Source organism: Carcharodon carcharias, chromosome 13, assembly GCF_017639515.1.
Source record: "Carcharodon carcharias isolate sCarCar2 chromosome 13, sCarCar2.pri, whole genome shotgun sequence".
In the NCBI taxonomy this organism is placed as follows: Eukaryota; Metazoa; Chordata; class Chondrichthyes; order Lamniformes; family Lamnidae; genus Carcharodon; species Carcharodon carcharias.
Genome location: NC_054479.1, coordinates 34,056,894 through 34,078,104, shown reverse-complemented (window position 1 = coordinate 34,078,104; position 21,211 = coordinate 34,056,894). Strand labels below are relative to the sequence as shown.

The following is a 21,211-nucleotide window of genomic DNA, read 5'->3' as shown; positions in this document are numbered from 1 at the left end:
TGAATGTCAACGGCAATGGTTAGATTCATTCTTGTTGGAGATAGAGGGCAGCATCATAGGGCTAGATTTTATGGGACACCATAGATCCCACCCCTCCACCCACCCCAAGGCTAGAAAGATGGGGGTTGGGAGGGGGAACCACCCATTCCAACAACTTCCCATAATGATTTAACACTGAGAACAGCATAAATTGCTTTAAGGTAAAACTTCTATGCCTGTCCTGCCTTCGAGAGCTCGGCCAATTGAATGGCTGGCAGCTCTGTAGTTCCAGCAGTGCCACTGGTAGTGGTGACCACTGCTTGGACTACAGGCTGTCCGCAATACTGAGAGGCCAGGTAAGTCCAGGGTCAGGGTCTAGCAGAGGCCTGCCAACCTGGCCCCAGTGAGGGGACATGAGGGAATAGAGGGTTTGGTTCAAGAGGCCATAGGGTGGGTTAAAAGGGGTGACCCTGGGGCGGTGCCTCTGGTGGATTCAAGGGCCTGCAAAAGTGGTTCCACCCACCCCCTCTTGCCTGACACAAGCCCCCGCAACTAAAGCTGCATAGTGTGGGCCTACCCCTGCCAAGGGTAAATTAAGTGGCTTATAAACCCGTCAGTGGGGGAGTGTAAATCCAGCTCATTATGAATTCACATTATATCCTCGCTAAAGCATCAATACCCTTCCTATAGTGTAAAACCCAATACAGCACCCTTATGACAGTTTTATATAGACTTATCATTTCTTGGCTTTCATTTTCTATATCTTGCGATAAAGCCTAGAATCCCATTTGTTTTTGTTTAACTACTTTAAGGTCCCAAGGTGCTGCCTTTGAATGTTCTGTAAATCTGTACCCTCAAATCCCTCTGATGTTTCAGGCTTACTTCTATTCAAAGTATATTCTGTATTTTTTAACCAAGAAATATCACCTCACACTTAATGACATTGAATTCCATCTACCACATTATCACCCTTTAGCAATATTATTTTGTAGTTTTCTTTGGTCTTATAAAGATTTGGCCATATCCTATTTTGGTATCAGCCACAAATTTCAACACCACTCCCTCTGAGTCTATATCCAAATTATAGATAGATGTATTGAACAGAAGTAGCCCAGAACTGAACCTTATGGGCACCACTGTACAAATACAACAGAGCCTTCAAGAGGAAGTAAATCACTTGATCTTATCCTCACTACATGATATTACAGACTCCTCTAACAATAGCATTGGTAAAAGTGACCAACTTCATATAGATGGAGGTTAACTTTAACTTACCAGGTCTGTCAGCATCCATGGAGAGAGAGAGAGTTAAAATTTCTGAAGAAGAGTCATAAAGACTCGAAACGTTAATACTGTTTCTCCCTCCAAAAATGCTGTCAGACCTGCTGAGTTTTTCCAGCGTTTCCTGTTTTTATTTCAGACTTCCAGCATCTACAGCATTTTGCTTTTATAACTTTAACCTAATTGGTTCAGATAGACCAGCTATTTTACAGACCAACATAAAGTAAAATCAAATGGATGTAAAATGGACAGCAAATCTGTACCCAAGAATTCCCCACTGGACACATTGGGTCCATCTTCTCTACAAACTATCATCTCTGCTGCAAAGATGATTTCCACTGTTTGTTGTGGTACTGCTACTGTGTTAAGTGAGAAAAATTAAGAACAGGTCCAACAGCTGAAAATTGAGCCTTCATGAGACAATGTGGGCCACCAGTATCATAATTGTTTACAACTACAATCTGTAACCTCATGGGCTGGCACATCCCTCACTCTTGACCCTCTTCAAATCAAGAGACTACCTCCGATTCAACATAGAGATAAAAGGGTGTGCCAAGAACAGCAATAATCATGGGGGATTTGAATCTACATGTGGACTGGAAAAATCAGATGGGCAAGGGTAGCGTAGGTGAGTTTATAGAATGTTTTCAGGATAGTTTCTTAGAACAGCACGTTCTGGAGCTAACCAGACAGCAGGCTATACTAGACCTGGTATTGAGCAATGAGATAGGGTTAATTGATAACTTCCTAGCGAAGGCACCCCTAGATAGCAGTGATCATAACATGATTACATTTTACATTCATTCTGAGGGTCGTGGACAACCAGACAACTGACAGTGTCAGCCTTGCCTCAATAGCAACACTCTTGTCTCTGGTTCAGAAGGTTGGGGGTTCAAGCCCAATCCAAAAATGTAAGCATATAATCTAGCTCAATGAAGTGCTGTCATGTCTTGTGCTATGTAATCTTTATCCTCTTCTAAAGAGGATCCCAATACAAGTGCAAGAGACCAGGCTAAATTATTTGAGTCTCTTCAGCTGATTGGTTGAATGGGCCTGCTCCCAAGTTGCCCAATGTCATACATGCCCGCAACCAGAGTTCTCTCCATATGAGATTAACAAATGGTGGAGTGCACTGGATACAGCAAAGCCGTTGAGTCTGAGAACATCTTGGTAATAGTGCTGAAGATACACACCAAAGCTTTCTGCTCTCAAAATTAATCCAGTACAGCTATAACACTGCCATCTATCCAACCACTTGGAAGATTGCCCAGGAATGTCCTCTCCATTAGAAGAGAGGGAAAATCTGACTTGCTGCTGTTCTATCGGTTTACTTCCAACCATCAGTGAAATGATGGATGGAGTCAGTCAACACCTACTGCTCACCAACACTCAGTTCAGGTTCCCAGAACCATTAGAGTCCAGACTTCATCATAAACTTAAACCACAGATGCAAGAGTGAAGACAAATAATCCTAGTTTCTTCAACTGCTGTACATACACTTATATAAAAGTGAAAAGACATGAATTTATATAGCACCTTTCATGGCCTCAGGACGTTTTAAAATGCTTTGCAGTCAAACCAGTACTTCTGACGTGCAGACACAGTTGCTAAGCAGGAAATGCAGCAGTCAATCTGCAAACAGAAAGATTCCACAAATAGTAATGAGATAATGAATGGATAACATGTTTTATTAATGTGGGTTTTTTGAGTGATAATGTCAGTCAGGACACTGGGAAGAACTCCACTCCTCTTCAAATAGTGTATTAGAAACCTTTGCATCCACTTGTGAGGGCAGATGGGGCCTTGGTTTAATGTCTCTTTGGAAGCCACATTCAACAGTGCAGCACTCTGTCAGTGGTGCACTGAAGTGCCTGCCTAGATTTTGTTTAAGTTTCTGGAATGGGACTTTAACCCACAGACTGCTGACCCAGAGGCGAGAGTGCTACCACTGAGTCACAACTGACACCTAAGAGGTAAATTTACAGCCTTTAAGCACACACAGGCCACTTAATATTACTATAAGAAGTTGGCCATAGTTTAACAACTTCAAAATATTTCCGCTATTGTTTCCACAGAATAATTTCTCCAATATTATCTCCCAACAAAATGCCTAATCTCAATTACAGGAAGTTTTGTTCAGTCTTAGTTGTACTGAGTGAATGATTTGAATGTAATGTTACATTTTTGAGCTGCATGAACAGAAAATGAAAATGAGGAAGATTCACAACCTTGTGGGAGAGGGGACCCAGGTGAAAGACAACAGGAGCCTCTGGACTGGCACAGGGGTAGAGGTGGAAAGAGAGGTCCAAAGGTTATTTGTGAGCCTTGAGGGTATTCCTCCTCCTGATTTATAAGAAAATCTCAAATTTGGTTCAATTATTTATCTACCTGGGTCTCTTGTAGCGCACAGTACAGCTCCTGTAGCAGGAGTAGCCTGTTAGGGAAACTGTCACTGGTCTGCCACTCAGACCTCCACATATAATTACAGATTGAGTCACAATAACATCAAATTTTAATTTATAATGTTCCTGTGAAGCACTTTGGGATGTTTTATTACATTGAAGATGATATATAAATGCAAGTTGCTGATGTTAAAGAGCGCTCACTACTGCTTTCCCATGAATGTCTCACTCACTTGCTCAAAAGAGCAGGTTAAATCAGGACACAGCAGGAAGGCAGCCAGATCAGAGGAAGGAAATGACTGCCTTTGTTCAAACTGCCCTCTGCCTGGTTTCCACGGGGCAGGGGAGTTCAAACTGGGCCCAAATTTATTTGACTACATGTTAGTGCGCATAATAAAAACTTGAATTTGTCTAGTGATGGATGCACTGACCATTACTGTAATTTAGTTCTAAGCTTCTCTTAATTGGATGAACATAGTGAAAATGTTTTACTAGCATTGCCCATCCTTGGAAGTGGGCATTTGTAATCATGTTCAACTGAATCCCTCTCCGCAGATGCTGTCAGACCTGCTGAGTTTTTCCATGTGTTTTTGTTTTTGTTCTAGATTTCCAGCATCCGCAGTATTTTGCTTTCATCTTTGTAATCATGTTGTTACTTAAATGGCGCTGGACTGGAACCTTTATTGGTCCATTTCAAATCGTGTTTCACCAAAAAGCAGTGGTCCTTTTAATGCATTCTCTGTGTAATGAACAGCAATAGGCAGTTTGTTAACTGTTTGTAATTTACTTCAATTAGTCCCCAGCCTCAAAACAGCTCCTCCAAGCCCAGGCTCGTCGCAAGCGCTTCCTGATGGACAGGCTGGGTCACGTGGGGCGGCGCCTGCCGCGTCACATGACCAGGCTGAAGATGGCGGCGCACCTGAGCTATGGGAGGGTAATCCTCAACAACCTGCGGGAGGCAGCCCGTAAGGAGCTGCGCGAATTCCTGGATAAATGTGAAGGCAGCAAGGTCCGAAGCTGCGGTGCTGGAGCAGGGCCTGGGAGTGCGCGTTACCGCGGTTACGGCCTGAGTCTTGCCGACGATTAATGGAAAAACCGGTGCTCTCGGCCCAGGGGTGGGGCAGCCCTTTCCTTAGGGACCCCCTGGAAACCGGGGGGTGGGCGGGGTAACACTTTCCTTAGAGACCCCCCTGGAAACCTGGCGGTGCGGGATAACCCTTTCATTAGAGACCCCACCCCCTCCGCTCGGAAACCTGGGGGGGGTGGGGTAACCTTTTCCTCTTTCCCCTTTCCTTAGAGACCCCCCCCCTCCACCCTGGAATCCGGTGGGGGGGGGGGGGGGGGGGCTGGGGGCGGGCGGCGCAGGGCAACCCTTTCCTTAGAAATCCCCTTGGACACCTGGGTGGGGGTGGTGGGGCAACCCTTTCCTTAGACCCTTGGATACCTGGGGTACGGGGTAGCCCTTTCCTTATTAATCTCTAGAAACCCAATAACAGTCTGCTATGATTACAAAAATACTAAACGAAACAACTACTGATTTAAGGGATGGAAGGAATGCAATGACAATGTTATGCGTATTGACATGTGTTTTTAACTAATTTTTATTAGGGCTCCATTATTCTCATTTATGAAGGGCTGTTGATTTACCAGAGTCCTGATTTTTCTTCTATGCTTACCAAGTTCAAAAAAATTAATTTTAATAACATTGAGTAACTGAATTACATTCCTGACCATCCCTCAAAATTTATACAAAACAATTGTATATAAAAACATGGTTTAATGCATGTGAGCTTGCTCAGTAGGTACACTTGCATATTATGCTTTTTAACAGAAAACTGGAAATGGAACAATTTTCAGAGATGGAGTGGTCTAAAAATTGAGATCCCCTTTTTTTTCCCCCCTGCCTGCCTGTGCTTACCTGTTTTTAAAATGTCAATCACTTGGTCCTAATTTCTTTGCATACTTTCTCCCTGACATACCATTTGGTTGAACTGATGGTTACTTTGTCCCTACAGCCTGGAACTTATTCTGTTACCTTTCCTTACCTGCTGTGTGTGTGTCTACCCACCCCCCCCTTCCCCAAAGCCATCACTAAACCTATAACATGTATAGGGAATGCTGAAAATACTTAGCATACCAGGCAGCAATTGTTGAGAGAGGGGAAAAACAATTAATGCTTCAGGTTGGATAACTTTTTGTCAGAAGTGGAAAATGTTACAGATGGGGCAGACTATAAACATGTAGTGTGGGGGTGAGGGCATGAGGAGGAGAGAACAAAAGGAAAGGTCTGTGACAGGCTAGAAGGCAGGAGTGATTAGATAACAAGGGATGAATGTGCAAGGCAAAAGTGGGTGTTAGTGAGATAAGTAAATAAACAAAATACGTAGAGGAATTATAAATGGTAACTGCAGAACCATTACCGAAATGGGAGCAGTGCTTATGATCTCAAATTGTTGAACTCAAATGCTGAGTTTGGAAGGTTGGAAAATGGCTAATTAAAAGATTAGTTGTACTTGAACTTCATGGGAACAATGTAGGAGGCCAAGGACTTGGTCAGAGTGGGAGAATTAAGTTGGCAAATGATTAGAAGCTCATGGTTTAGCTTGTGTATTGAATAGAGGTAATTGGCAAAACTATATCTTGTGTCTGACATTTTTCACTTCTGTGAATTACCATGGGATTTTTACTGTGTTAATGGTGCAATATCTGGGGATTGTTGAAATTTACTCTCTAGTTAGTTTGCTGCATTTTGTTTTCTTTCATGGGATGTGGGCATCGCTGGCAAGGCCAGCATTTGTAGCCCATCCTTAATTGCCCTTGAACTGAACATTACAGAGGGCAGGTAAGGGTCAACCACATTGCTGTGTGCCTGGAGTTATGTGTAAGCGAGACCAGGTAAGGATGCTAGATGTTGCCATCTTTAGTGTGCTGCCACATTTTGTCCAATCTATTATTACTTATTTTGCAGCTGTAAATTAGATTTTTTTTTAAATAGTTCATAAAATAGAGATAAACTTATGGAGCAGAATTTTTTTTTGAAGAGCCAAGATACTGAATGAATTGCCTACTGCTTAAGATATGTCTTTGTCTTTGTGCATATTGAGTAGTCTGACTATCTTTTAAATTTTGTAATATATTCTGCTACAAGATTCTACATCCTAGCTTGCTAATGAACTAGGTTGGAATATGGGACAATGTGGTATTGTATGGTGTTCTGTTACACTTGTGTTTCCTCATGTTTGTCACTTTTTTGGCTGTGGAAGTTAAGTGTTAGAAATAGATTTTTTTTGTATAAACTTTGAAGTCACCTTATTTGACTCCTTTACTCAGTAATACTGTTGGTTTGTACTTTGCATAAATCAAATGCTCTAGTAGCTAGAGACAAACAAGAACTCCAGTTTTTATCTTGATCTCAGAAATGTACCTCTTGAAAGGTTTTTGGAACCTCATCATTTTAAACCAAGCTGCTTCACCAATGTCCTTTAGGGAAGGCAAGCTATTATTCTAACTTGATTTAGTCTGTATGTTTTCTCAGTACCACACCATTGTGGTGGACTCTGCTGCCCTTTGAAGTGGCCCAGAAAGACGCTTGGTTCTTTCAAACCACTTAGCGAGTCAACTGAGGATGGACAGCAAATGCTGACCTTACCAGCAACGTCCATATCCTGTGAATTAGATGAAAAAATATAAAATAAGATGAGCTTAAATTTGAAAATCTGTTCTCTGCTTTCTTGGTCACTGTTGGCTGATGATTGTTAGAGGTTGTCGATCTTCCTGCTGTAAGTGCAGGGACAAGACTGTTTGAGACTTCAGGACTTTGTGAATTTCTGGCACCTGAATAACAGTCTATTTTTCTTGCACAGGCAATAGTTTGGGATGAGCGTCTTACTGGACCATTTGGACTAATTGCACAGTATTCACTATTAAAGGTAAATGGCTGTTTCCTAAGACTTGGGCACTTTGACTAACACTAGTCTGTTTTATTCCAATAAATATCATTCTTCTAACGTATTATTGATCATCTTCCAAAAATGGATATTCATTATAGAATAATTAGTAATGAAATACTTTGAACCAAGATTGAAAGCTAATCTGTTTTACTGCATTTTTGTTTATATAGGTAAAATGTATTTCTGTAGAACTGACAATTTGGAATAACTTAATGTTGAGCATTGCCTGAAACCCGTTTTGAAGCAGAATTTGAAATTCTGTAAAACATATTTGCTATGCAGGCAACACTGCTGAATATTTTTATGTGATTACTATAATAATTTTGTGGTATTTTCCCTTCCTAACAAAAATTAGAAATTTTAAAGTAATATCCACATTAAATTAACAGATTAATTCTTAAAATCCTGCAGATAAGTCAGTTTTTCCATGGTATTTTGTATTGTTTTTCTCAAGTCTTTGAGGGTCATGATACTTACAGTAATGGTAAAGTTTAACAATCCTTTAGGAACATGAAGTGGATAAAATGTTTACCCTGAAGGAAGGGCGTCTACCTGTAGCAGATGTCAAAAACATAATTTTCTTTGTGAGGCCTAGACTGGAAATAATGGACATCATCGCTGATAATATTCGTTGGTAGGTGCTTCTCAGTTTTATACCAGGTTGCTGATTTCTTTTTCTAATTTATCCTTTTTCAAATTGCTTTTCCCATGTCATCTGATGTAAGATGTTAAAATGGATAATCTCCCTTGAGATTGGTGCTCTGATCTCTATGCAGCTAAGGACATAAGTTTATGCTGTTATGGTTGTTTCCTGTCGGGTCAGGTAACAATTACCTTTGTTGAGCCAGCCATTTTGGTCAAGGCTTTTGGTTATTTAATGGCATAGACAAGGAACAGGGAGCATGTCACCTCTTCGGGAGATGTTGCATTAAATAGAAAAATGCACCTTTTAAAAATTATTTTTGAAATGGTTCTAATGTTCTGGTAACATTTGTCTTTTGTATTCTGCTTTTCTGTTTCTCTTCCTCATCAGTGTGATAACTTCAACAGACAAGTGGTGTACCTGCTGGCACATGAACTTTGCCCATTATTCCACCTGGAAAAGAACCTCCTTGTCTTAGTTTAACTAGTTGGTATAATGATTAAACTATTGCTACTGTTACAGATACTGCTGTAATTGAATGACCATCTTTTGGTTTTTAAGTGGACAGCCAAATATAAATGTAAGGAACTAAAACTGGAGAATAAAAGCTGATTTTTCGATCGCTGTATTTTGAAACATTGGTATGTTTACAACTAGCATTAAGTTTACGTGCACAAGAAGGCTGTTTTGTGCATGTACATGTAAATCTATTGATGTACGGTCTTTCCCCACCCTTTTTGGTTTTAGACTGGATTTTTAAAAAATCTCTGGATATAATCAATAATGACTAGCCGGATAACTAGCAGTACACAATTACTTGCAACAGGAGAATAAGTGAAGCCAGAGTGGTAGAAACGGGACTTGAAATTCAGTACAATTTGACCCTGATGTAAATTATTACCTAGGTACATTAATTTGTAAAATTTTTATTTTAGTGAAGACAAACTTCCTGGTCCTCACAGAGATTTCCATATCCTGTTCCTGCCACGCCGAAGTCTCCTTTGTGAACAGCGACTAAAAGAACAAGGACTATTGATCCACATCACGCATATTGAGGAGTACAGCCTGGATTTAATTCCTTTTGATAGTGATCTGATGTCCATGGAAGCTGAAAGTGCATTTAGGGTATTTGGTTATCTCCTTATTTCCACTAAACTCAAGTTTACTTAAGTATTACACACATTTATCTCTCTTGAAATGAACATGGTTGCAATTTAGGCATTCTGTATTGCTTACTTGACTGGATAAACCAGTTATATTTTTCACTGTGTTCTTAATTGCCTCTGATTGCGTTGGGTGTGGCTTCATATAATCTCTGCAATAGTCAGTGCTCTTGTGTTCACTTGGGATCCCCATCATATGAAGTTTGGCACTTGAATCCGATGTATAAAATTAGGTGTAAAAGTGAATCAAGTAAATATTCAGATTGACATAATGCAGTTTCTTCATGCATTATGCATAGCTCTTTGTATTCTTCCTAGTTATTTATTGAACTGAGCAAGGAGTTTCATAGTTATATCTCGAGTGTAACATGAATCAATAATTCCTTTTTCCTGACTGAAAATCAAGATCTAAGAAATCAACTTTTCTGCATTATGATGAGCACCATTTCCATATCAGTTATTATTGCTTTTACACCTGAACATCAAAACTGAGGTTTAAATACTCATGTACTTTACAAGCACACCATTCTTTCAAAAATGGTTCCATTTTTATCTGACCTGTACTAAGGTATGACTAATATACTGAATATCTGTGCTTTGTTTGCCTGCGATTCTGAAGTTTTAATTCATGCAAATAACATTGAAATAATGATTGGAATTCAACCTTGAAACTAATATGATTAAGTGTAAAAATTAAGCTTATTTCAGTACCTTTTGTTAAGAATCAATGGAGATTATATATTTTCCCTTTCTGATTAAGTATAATTTCTACAAAGCATTTAATCAAAGCCTTTATTTAATAATGCACATTTTGAAGTGGATGGGGTGGGTGGGAAACATGGTTGAGTAGGTGCAAAACACTGGGGCACTTTGCAGCCAGTGTCAGCAGTGTGCCATGAATCAGTGCATGCCTTTACTGTTTCTTAGAGTTGTTAATGCAACATTAAAATAAACTTTTTGAATACTGGGAATGTGCTACTGTGACAGGGTACTGACATCTTACCGGCAGCAACCCTAGCAGGTTTAATAATTGTTCAAGATTAGTGTACAGTGTTTGAGACTTCAGTATTCACAGTAATTTACTTTTGCTGATGAGTGAAATCAGAGTTGTTTAAAAGTTACTTCCAAATAAGTGGTACATTCCTTACATATAATTTAACTGTGTGTGCTCCCAAACAGACTCTACACCTGCAGATACCAGCTCTAAATAAATCAACATTAATCCAGTGAATTGTGAGCAATCAGCTTTAATGCTGAAATGTAACTTCAAGAAAGTAGACATATAAATAAAGTATTGTTTGCCCACAGTGACAGTTATTTTTTACTCAGAGTTTACTGGATTCTTCTTGCAGCAAGCAAATAAGTAATTTATTCTTTGAAATGTGCCATAATCTTCCCAAGGCTTCCAGTTTGTACAATTTATTGTTTCTTTGGCATTTTCCTCCTCAGTTTTCACAATTATTTTGACCTACTTTCCACTGCAGCTGGAAAAGCGGATTGTATTTATGCAACCATTACAGCATTATAGGGTTTATTTTTGAACGGTGCCAGGGGCCAGCTGTGGTTATGTTAACCAATTGCATTGAACTGCAGCAAAGGAACATGTGAGTCTATATTCAGAGCTGCCTTCTGAGTTGGTAAAATTCCTAATGACTGGAAAGTTAACTATTAGAGACAAAGACAATATACCCATTTTAATAACCTCACAACACCACACACATGAATAAATAGTCAGAATTGAAATATCAGAAGACTGCTGGTGCCTATAGAACTAGTCCCATCATGAGTCATGACTTTAAGGAGAAGAGGAAGGAAAACATGTGTTTTGTTTGAGAAGGGGAGGTGAAACCTAAACACAGCAATAGTTGGTGCACATTGCTACAGGACCACCTCTTATAATTTTCCAAAAATTTGCCATGAACAGAAATATGCACCATATCTTTGTGTGCTATGTGGACAGTTGTGGTGCTCTCATTCAGTATCTGCCACAGACTTATTCCTAGCTGCTACCAATATGATTCTGATGTGTTGTCAAGAGTTGTACTCTGGCGATATCCAAGCTGATCTGCAAGTTTGTGCTGCTTTCCTGATTATTAATGAGTGACACATTTAAAACAAAATTTGAGCATTGACTACAATAGTAGTTCAAAGCATGATGTTCTTTGGAGCCCTGAGTTATTATCACATTGCCTTAGATACTTGATAATATATATTTTGATCACTTGCAGTGATATTTGCAAGTTGTAAATCATCCTAAATGTTAATATTTTATAGTTAATGTTAGAGGATAGGTGGGAGCACTTGCTTTCTTCTAACATCAAAAACAAAGGTTATAATATTTCCAAGAGGCCCAGTGAATCAGATGGACACTTTTAACATGCACAAATAGCTGATCTGATTTAGTGTTAAGGGATTTACTTTATAGAAAAGAATTAAACTTTTGTTGTATTTGCAAATAGGAGTGTTATCTAGAAAATGACCAGACCATTCTATTCCATGTTGCCAAAGGATTGATGACTCTGCAAGCTTTGTACGGAACCATCCCACAGATATTTGGGAAAGGTGAATGTGCGCGGGTATGTTCAAACCTTTTCCACATTGCTCGTGAGTTTTATGTTCTTCAATACAAAGAATAAGATTTGAGGATGCTACTGTTTATAAATTGAGAAGAGTCTCAAAAATGTACTTTTAATTATGCCTTTTATTTTTAATTAAGTTTGAACCAGTAAACAAAATCATTATTCTGTAGTAGTGAAGCATTGTGTTATTTTCTATCATGAACTTTTGGTGTTGAACACAGATACTTTATAAAGTAAATGAATAAGTGCCATCTGCGATAAGTCCAGTGGCAAAGTGAATGGGTGATCTGATCCTTTATTGCCTACTATGGACAGCATTGTACTTCACAGCAGCATGAGAATGCATCTTGCAGTAACACTTATGAAAGTTTCACTCATCAATAGGCAGGCAGCAGGCTTAGGATTGGATCTGCAGTGATTGTGGGGCCTGTCATATTCTTTATGGTTTTCTAGACTCCTTTCACAATGCAGTAATGTTGGTCCAGCAGTCATCACTTCCCCCACTCTCCCAAGTGTATGCTACAGATGATCTATTATCTGGAGCTCGCCCATTCTGCTGTAGGTGGTTCTTACGAAGTCCTGTTTCCATATCTTTCACTACTGGTGATCTGAATTCTGCCATTGGCTCTATTCTAGGCCCTTTTTAACTTCATTGTTGTTTAGGAAACACGTGATGCTGTGGGTGTCAGCGTTTTGGGGAATCTGTTGAGTGGAGCTATAATACAAAGGCTTGGCTCATGATGGTTGGTTTCATAATTTTAACCCTGGCTCTCTTTCTCCACAGCTGGTGGCAAATATGATGCTAAGAATGAAACGAGAATTTGCTGGAAGTCAGAACCAGATTTTACCTGTCTTTGATAAACTCCTGTTACTTGATCGTAATGTTGACTTGTTAACACCCCTAGCAACACAATTGACCTATGAAGGACTGATTGATGAAATATATGGAATTCAAAATAGTAAGTTCTGAAAATCTACAATTGCTGCTGCACTTACAATTAACAACTAAATAAACATTTCATTCCTCAACAGTTTCAAAATGTTCAATGGAAAATAATCCACTCCCAAAAGTTTTGAAATCTTGCATGAATCTTCTTTGTTTCATAGACACTTAATTTCTGGAGTTACCCATATGGAGAAGCAAGCTTAATTGCCTGAATTTTGGAACCATTGTCACTCGCTATTTAACCAAACTTTATTTAAGCTAATTTTATTTTTTGACATGATGCGGGGGGAAGGAAAGAGCTATCTCTTTCTGGAATCTGACACATCCACATTCTGCTCATTGCTTTTATCTGCTCAAAGGTTTATTGATTCTGGGGAAAATTAATGCACAGTGATGCTGAGCCATACGGACCAGGATTGTCCCAGGTTCAGTTTTTGTTATATGCTGAGTTAGCTCATCACATCCAATGTAGGAGTGGTATAATGGGCCGTAGTATCCCTGGATCAGCAAGGGTGGAAATCAACCAGGGTTCCTGCTCCTTCAATGGTGTCTATTGGGCAATACTTGTGGGTGGCTGTTGGGTGACAGTACCAATCTCAGCTGCAGTGCTCCCTTCTGTAAATGAATAACCTAATGATTCTTACTATTTAGGCTCGCACATAATGAATGGTCATAGTCAAATTACGGAAAGCAGCTGGTACCTTTGGAACTGGAACGCAAACACCTCCAGAAGGAAAGGAGTGATTTTTTATTTTTTGTTTTTCTATCCCCTTTTCCACTTGTTTTGTTATTTTTGGCCTTCACTTGGTGCTTACTCTAGTAAACTTTATTTGGGAAACTTGGGGAATAGCGTTCCAGGAAGAGCAGTGGAGGGTAATATGCTGGAATCTTTTGGGAAACAATTAGATGCTGAAAATTGGAAACTTCAGGATGAATTAGGATAAGCTGAATAGCCTTCCCCATCTATAATTACCTTGTGAGCATTTTACCACTTAAGGCTCCAAGTGTGTCTACATGTAGCCAAGTTTGGTGATTTGGTATGAGAATGTCTATTTTCCACATTGAATATCCGTACATAAACCCACTTTTGTTGTGTGTTTTTTTTCCCCATACCCTCACAACGTTGAAATTTGAATATTAGTGTTTAGGAAATATATTGTTGATATATTTTGTCATTTATGCCTATTTAAGCAACTTATTTAAATAAAGTAGCCATTTGATATGTTGTTTAAAGGAAATAAAAGAAATTAATTTAACTTGCATTATTATCTTCCAATAAAAACTGAGAAAGCTATCCACCAGGACCAAAAAAACGTTTCTGACCAAGCTAAATGATACTGTTTGGCACATTGTGATAATTTGTTTGGATGAGGTTGCGTGTAAATAAGTTATTGTTTTGTATCACATCTCTGCTGCTCCTATTCTTACACATGGTTTTCACTTCCAAGACAGCAAAGAGGTCTCCTCTAATCGCTGCCTCTATTTGTACAGTTTCTTTCAGAGGCTGTTCTTTCCCATTTTACAGCCTAGGACTTTTGGATAAGGGAGTGTGTTAATCTGAATTCTTTCTTTTTGTACAATGGTCCTTTATTTAAATGCACAATGACAATCCATGTGCCAAATACGGGACCTAATGCACAAATGTTGAAAACCAACACACAAACCTGTCTTTGATAAGTTTCTGGACATGTTCTACTAAAGTTAACTAGCATTTGAAGACCCATTCCTTTTTCAGTTGATTTTTAAGGGCACCCACACTTAATAAATAAGTAACACTATATTTGGCATCTCAAGACATCCCCCTTTAAAAAAAAAATGAGTTACTTGGAGCTGGATGAATTGATGGTCCAATTTCATTGTCCATATTAAGAGAACACTTTTACATACGAATCGAGAGCTGCTGTAGGCGCCTCAGCCCTTCAAACCTGCTCTGCCATTCAATAAGATCATGGCTTATCTGATTTTAATCTCAACTCCACATTCCAGCCTACACCTGATAAACTTGCACCACCTTTGCTTATCAAGAGTCTATCTACCTCTGCCTTTAAAAATTCTTTTGAGGAAGAGTCCCAAAGACTCTCAACCCTCAGAGGAAATTTCGCCTCATCTCTGCCTTAAACGAGTGACCCCTTATTTTTAAACAGTGGCCCCTAGTTCTAGATTCTCCCACAAGAGGAAACATCCTTTGCACATCCGCCCTGTCAAGAACCCTCAGGATCTTAAAGGTTTTGACCAAGTCGCCTCTTACTTTTCTAAACTCCAGTGGACACAAGCCTAACCTGTCCAACCTGTCCTCCTAAGACAATTCACCCATTCCAGATACTAGCCTAGGAAACCTTCTCTGAACTGCTTCCAATGCACTTACACCCTTCCTTAAATAAAGAGACCAATACTGTACACAGTGCTCCAGATGTGGTCTCACCAATATCCTGTATAACTGAAGCATAACCTCCCTACTCTTGCCTTCAACTCCCCTCACAAACAATGACATTCTATTTGCTTTCCTAATTAGGAATTGCTGTACCTGCATACTAATCTTCTGTGATTCATGCATTAGGACCCCGATAGAGACCCTCTGTATCTCAGAACTCTGCAATTTCTCACTACTTAGGTGATATGCTTCCTTTTTATTCTCCCTGCCAAAATGGACAATTTCACATTTTCCCATATTGTACTCCGTTTTCCAGATCTTTGCCCACCCACCTAACCATATTCTTTTGTGCCCTGGATTAATTAATGAGCTCATAATGAAGGCACCCAGCCTCCCTCTTTATAGGGGCAATGCTCACTTTAATAACTCTACTTTTTTTAATATATCTGTAGAAACTCTCATTATCCATCTTTATATTTCTAGCTAGCTTTCTCTTCTACTCTATTTTTTCCCTTAATTTTTTTTTTTGCTGTTTTCATATTCCGTCCATCTTTGCGCAAAGTGCCCTGTTATGACATCCTTAATAATAGCTTCTAACATATCCCCTATGACAGATGTTAAGCTAACTGGCCTGTAGTTCCCTGTTTTCTGTCTTCCTCACTAACTGAATAAAGAATTTACGTTATCTATTTTCAAATCTAATGAAACGTTCCCCGAATCTAGTGAATTTTGGAAAATTGAAACCAACTTATCAACTATCTCACAAGCCACTTCTTTTAAGACTCTAGAATGAAATCCATCAGAACCCAGGGACTTGTCGACCCGCAGCTCCAACAATTTGCTAAGTACCTCTTCCCTGGTGGTTGTAATTTTCTTGAGTTCCTCCCCCCTTTCCAATTCCTGATTTACAGCTATTTCTGGGATGTTACTTGTATGCTTTATAGTGAAGACTGACACAAAATACCTGTTCAACTCACCTGCCGCTTTATTTTCCATTATTAACCCTCCCCAGACACTATAGGACCAATGCTCACTTTGTTAACTCATTTTTTATATATCTGTAGAAACTCTTACTACCTGTCTTTATATTCCTGGCTAGTTTTCTCTTGTACTCTATTTTTTCCCTTTTTATTAATCTCTTAGTCAATTTTTTGCTGTTTTTTATATTCAGTCCAATCTTCTGATCTGCCACCCATCTTTGTGCAATTATGTTTTTCTTTAAGTTTGATACTATTTTTAACTTTTTTAATTCACCATGGATGATGGGTCCTCCCCTTGAAATTTTTCTTTCTTGTTGGAATGTATCTATTCTGTGGATTCTGAAATATCCCCTTAAATGTCCACCACTGCATCTCTGTTGCCCTATCCTTTAACCTAAATTTCCAGTTCACTTTCGCTAGATTTGCTTTCATGCCCTCATTATTGCCTGTATTTAAGTCTAAAATGTTAACCTTTAGACCCACTCTTCTCTCCCTCAAACAGAATCTAAAATTCAGTCATATTATGATCACCTTTATTATGAGGTCATTAATTAATTCTATCTCATTGGTCAACACCAGGCCTCTTATAGCCTGCTCTCTGGTTGGCACCAGAACATGCTGTTCTAAGAAACTATCCCGAAAACATTGTGAATTCTACATCTAGCCTACCTTTGCCCATCTGATGTGAATTCTTCATCTAGCCTACCTTTGCCCATCTGACTTTTTTTTCCAGCCTGCTGATTAAAATCTCATGATTGCAGCACCTTTCTGACAAGCACCCATTATTTCTTCTTTGATACCCATCCTACCATGTGGTTACTGTCAGGTGGCCTGTACACCACTCCCACATACGACTTCTTGCCTTCATCATTCCTCATCTATACCCAAACTGCTTCTATTTCCTGAATTTGGGTCATCCTTCTCTATTGTGCTAATATCATCTTTATTAGAGCCACCCTTCCACCTTTTCCTAGCTTCCTGTCCTTCCTAAACATGTCACATCCTTCAATATTTGGCTCCCAATCTGTCATCCTGCAATCATGTCTCTAGTGGCTATTAGATCATACTTATTTATCTCTCTTTGCGCTTATTTATCTCTCTTTGCGCTATCAATTCATCTGTTTTGTTTCAAATGCTACGCGCATTCAGATACAGAGCCCTTAAGTTTTTTTTTGTAACCTCTAGCCTTACCTGCTGATTTACGCTTAGATTTGTACTCTTTGTCCCTTCGTGTCATGTTCTGTTTATCATTTCCCACGTTAATACCTTTCTGTCTTGTCTTGTCTCTACTCTTTGATTTACCACATCTTCTCAAATTTGATCCCTTGCCCCCGCCGTTTAGTTTAAAACCATCGTCTTCATTTTTTTTGCATATAAATAAGATCACGTTTTTTTGGAGGTGGAAAAGCTTTCATCAAACAATCTCTCACTTCCAAAATATAGAGATGCTTCCCTGTCCAGTATGAAATGATGCTTCTAAGTAAATGCAATACAAAATGTAGTACTATTGTGGTAGGTGGTATAGTGGAGGGTTGATAGATTAGTCTTGAACAGAAAGTTTGCAGCTGTTTTTTCCTTGAATTTGTTTATTATTCATTGTATGTGGGTACGACTGACATTACTCCATCCTTAATTACTGTGAATAAGCTTGAGTGGCTTGCTAGGCCATTTCAGAGGGCAGTTAAGAGTCACTATGTTGGTTTGGAACTTGAGTCACACATAGTCCTTAGCATGTAAGGATAGGAGGTTTCCTTTTCTAAAGAACATTAATGAAATTGCTATCTTGCAATGCCACGGCATACAAGGATATGGGCCTAGTGCTGGAAAATGGAATTAGAATAGTTAGGTACTTATTTGACCGGCGCAGACTCAATGGGCCAAAGGGTCTTTTTCTGTGCTGTAGACCTCTGACCGTATGGATTTTTATGACAATCTGAAGACCTTGTTGTCATTTTTACTGGTACCAGGTTTTTAAAACCGAATTCAAATTCTTAACCTGCTGCAGTTTGAGTTGAAGTTATGTTACTGGCTTATTAGTCCAGAATATTGGATTACTAGTACGGTAACATTATAACCATGCTAAATAATAGAGGGTAATTTTCCTACCGAATAAAACTATAATCTTGTGAAAACTGTAACGTTCTGGAGTTCTGCATATCCCACAGTTATTCTCTCAATATTCAATCTTGGTGGTACTCTAGAACAATCCATTAATTATAGCAAGGTCAGACAGGCTTTAGGCTATAAGAAATTCTTGTGTTGTGCAACGTAAGGAATAATACTTTTTAAAAATTATTCAGTTATTAATTTTGATTACCCAAATACTGAAAGGCTGCATATATAATTCAAATGAAACAACCTCTCTGGAGAAATTAGTGTAAAATGAAGCTTTGTGAGTTTCTGTGACATATTCTGTTCCGTGGATGAAAGTAATACTCTTCAAAGAGATTCCTGGAGATGTTATGTTAGGATGATTACTTGAATGCATCTTGGCTCTAGTAAAGCAAATTAAATTCAACTATCAATTGCAAATCACTGCCATTCTGGATGGAGTGTCATTTTTGAACAGTAACTTGTTTTGCTGTGTCAGATGCAAGATGACGTGCTGAGAGAATGAGGTAAAAAATCTTGTTCTCAACAAATTTTTAAATGAATTATTAACTCCCATCAGCACGTTTGCCCTAAGCTATGTTGTTGCATGACTGAAGTGGAGTACTTAGGGATGGAAATGCACGATGGTTCTGGCAATTTCTGTTCCAAGGAAAATACTCAGTTATGTAATTATCTTCCACTTTGTCTTCCCTAATGGAAGATATCTGGACTTGATTTTCCATGGAAAAACTAACCTATTAAAAGCAGCAGTAGTTGAATCAGTGTGATGTGATATGGTCCCTCTTTCTTTGTGATGCCAATATCCAGATCTCTTTGTCGCCATTGATTTCCCCAATTGAATGAAGTGCCCATCACAATCCTGGCAAAATGTCAGTTTGATATGGGATGCTACTTTTTGTATGCCTGGACATTTTAAAATTGTATTTCTTTGCATTATCAAAACATGATTAAAGTGTGATTTTTTTTATTATTCTTGGTTATGGTGGATAAAGCTGTAATGTCATGTTCATGGATGCACAACAGCAACTTTCATTTATGCAGCATATTTGATGTAGTAAAACATCCCACGAGGCTTCATGTGAATATTATCAAACAAAAACTGATACCAAGCTGCATATTCAGGTATTAGGACTATTGACCAAAAGAGTAGGTTTTAAGGAGATTTGTGGAGAGGTTTAGAGAGGGAAACCCAGAGCTTAGGGCCTAGACAATGGAAAGGACACCTACCATTGTTGGAGCAATTAAAATCGGGAGTGCGCAAGAGACTAGAATTGGAGGAGCGCAGAGATGTCCGAGGTTTTTATGACTGAAGGAGGTTACAAAGAAAGAAAGGGGCGAGGCCATGGAGGAATTTGAAAACAAGGATGAGAATTTAAAAATTGATATGTTGTTAGACTAGGATCCAGTGTAGGTCAGCAAGCACAGGGACGGTGGGTGAGTGACCTTCATTTGAATGAGGACATGGGGAACAGAGTTTTGGATGAGCTCCAGTTCATGTAGCATGGAAAATGGGAGGCTGGCTAGGAACGCGTTGGAATAGTCGAGAACAGATAGGAGGTAGCAACGGCATGGATGAAGATTCCAGCAGCAGATGAGCTGACAGAAAGCAGAGTCAGACGATGTTATGGAGTTGAAAATGGCTGGCCTTGGTGCTGGTGTGGGTATGTTGGAAGCTCATCTCGGGATCAGATGCAACACCAAGGTTGCAAATGGCCTAGTTCAGCAATTTCTGCTCCCTGGCCACTTTCTTGAGACTCCTCCATTTGCCCCTCAACCTATCCCTCATCCCAAACCAAAGAAACTGGTCAATTTACTTTTGAAAATGTAGAAATTCATGTGGAATTGCATTTGACAGAGCTATGCCATTTTGATGCTTCTTAGGTTTATATTTGTAATATTTCTGTTTTTCAGCAAATGTAAAACTGCCTCCTGAGAAATTTGCACCAAAAAAGCAAAATGAAAGTGGCCAAGATCTTCCCACTGAACCTAAAAAACTGCAGTTAAACTCTGCTGAAGAACTCTATGCAGAAATTAGGGACAAAAATTTCAATGCAGTTGGTTCAGTCCTTAGTAAAAAGGCCAAGTTCATCTCTGCTGCATTTGAGGTAATGCATGTTTTACAATTGGAGATTGGCTGCTCTTTCAGTGAGCAACATGCCAAATCAGTGATTGTGTTCCTAAAGCAATTGGGTGAAATGTATCTCTACAGGTCAGAATTAATTTTGGTCCTAAATCCCTGCCTTCTCTGTGCTGTTTTGCAGGGTATTGGTGAATATTGTACTTTTGTTGCAGTAAGAATTTTGTTCAGAGTTAAACATGGACAAACAGCCATATTATTAATTATAGGAAAGAAAAATGACAGTTCACCTGACCCTTTTTATAGTTAAAATTTAGAAACTTGTTTGGGCAAAAACAGATTCATTCAAGTGCTCTTGAAACATTCTGGTTTGTTAATTACCAATAAATGATGATTATATATAATGTGTCAATCTATATATATTCAACTGAGCACCATTATATCTAAATTTAAATGGATATTGAATGTGATGTTAGGAGCTAAAAAATATTCATTATATTTCTAACACCAGGAGTTACACCTCCACAATTTTAAGGCTTCATTAACACCTCCATGTCTCAACTTGCCCAATTTCTTCAATCTACCAATGTTTCTATTGTGAAAAGTCAGCTAGATGTATGTTGCTTAAAATTTATAAAGGACCTAATGCTTCAATTGTTTTAAACTGGAATGTAGTGTATAATTCTTCAGTCCTCATCAAATGGACTAAAATTATTATGCATTATTTG

At 38.9% G+C, this 21,211-nt stretch overlaps 1 protein-coding gene across 3 annotated transcripts in view; it reads left to right on the top strand.

Moving 5' to 3' along the window:
* Positions 1 to 4,532: 4,532 nt before the first annotated feature.
* Positions 4,533 to 21,211, top strand: part of vps33a (VPS33A core subunit of CORVET and HOPS complexes) — a 31,826-nt gene continuing 15,147 nt past the window's right edge. Inside the window, exons 1-7 of one of the 3 annotated variants that reach the window (XM_041202759.1) lie at positions 4,533 to 4,671; positions 7,526 to 7,591; positions 8,103 to 8,246; positions 9,191 to 9,380; positions 11,878 to 11,994; positions 12,782 to 12,956; positions 20,318 to 20,511. In XM_041202759.1, coding sequence (XP_041058693.1) covers positions 8,137 to 8,246; positions 9,191 to 9,380; positions 11,878 to 11,994; positions 12,782 to 12,956; positions 20,318 to 20,511 — 786 coding nt within the window. In that variant the 5' untranslated portion in view covers positions 4,533 to 4,671; positions 7,526 to 7,591; positions 8,103 to 8,136. The remainder of the gene's footprint in view (positions 4,672 to 7,525; positions 7,592 to 8,102; positions 8,247 to 9,190; positions 9,381 to 11,877; positions 11,995 to 12,781; positions 12,957 to 20,317; positions 20,512 to 21,211) is intronic. The other 2 variants (XM_041202757.1, XM_041202758.1) reach the window with 2 other exon arrangements.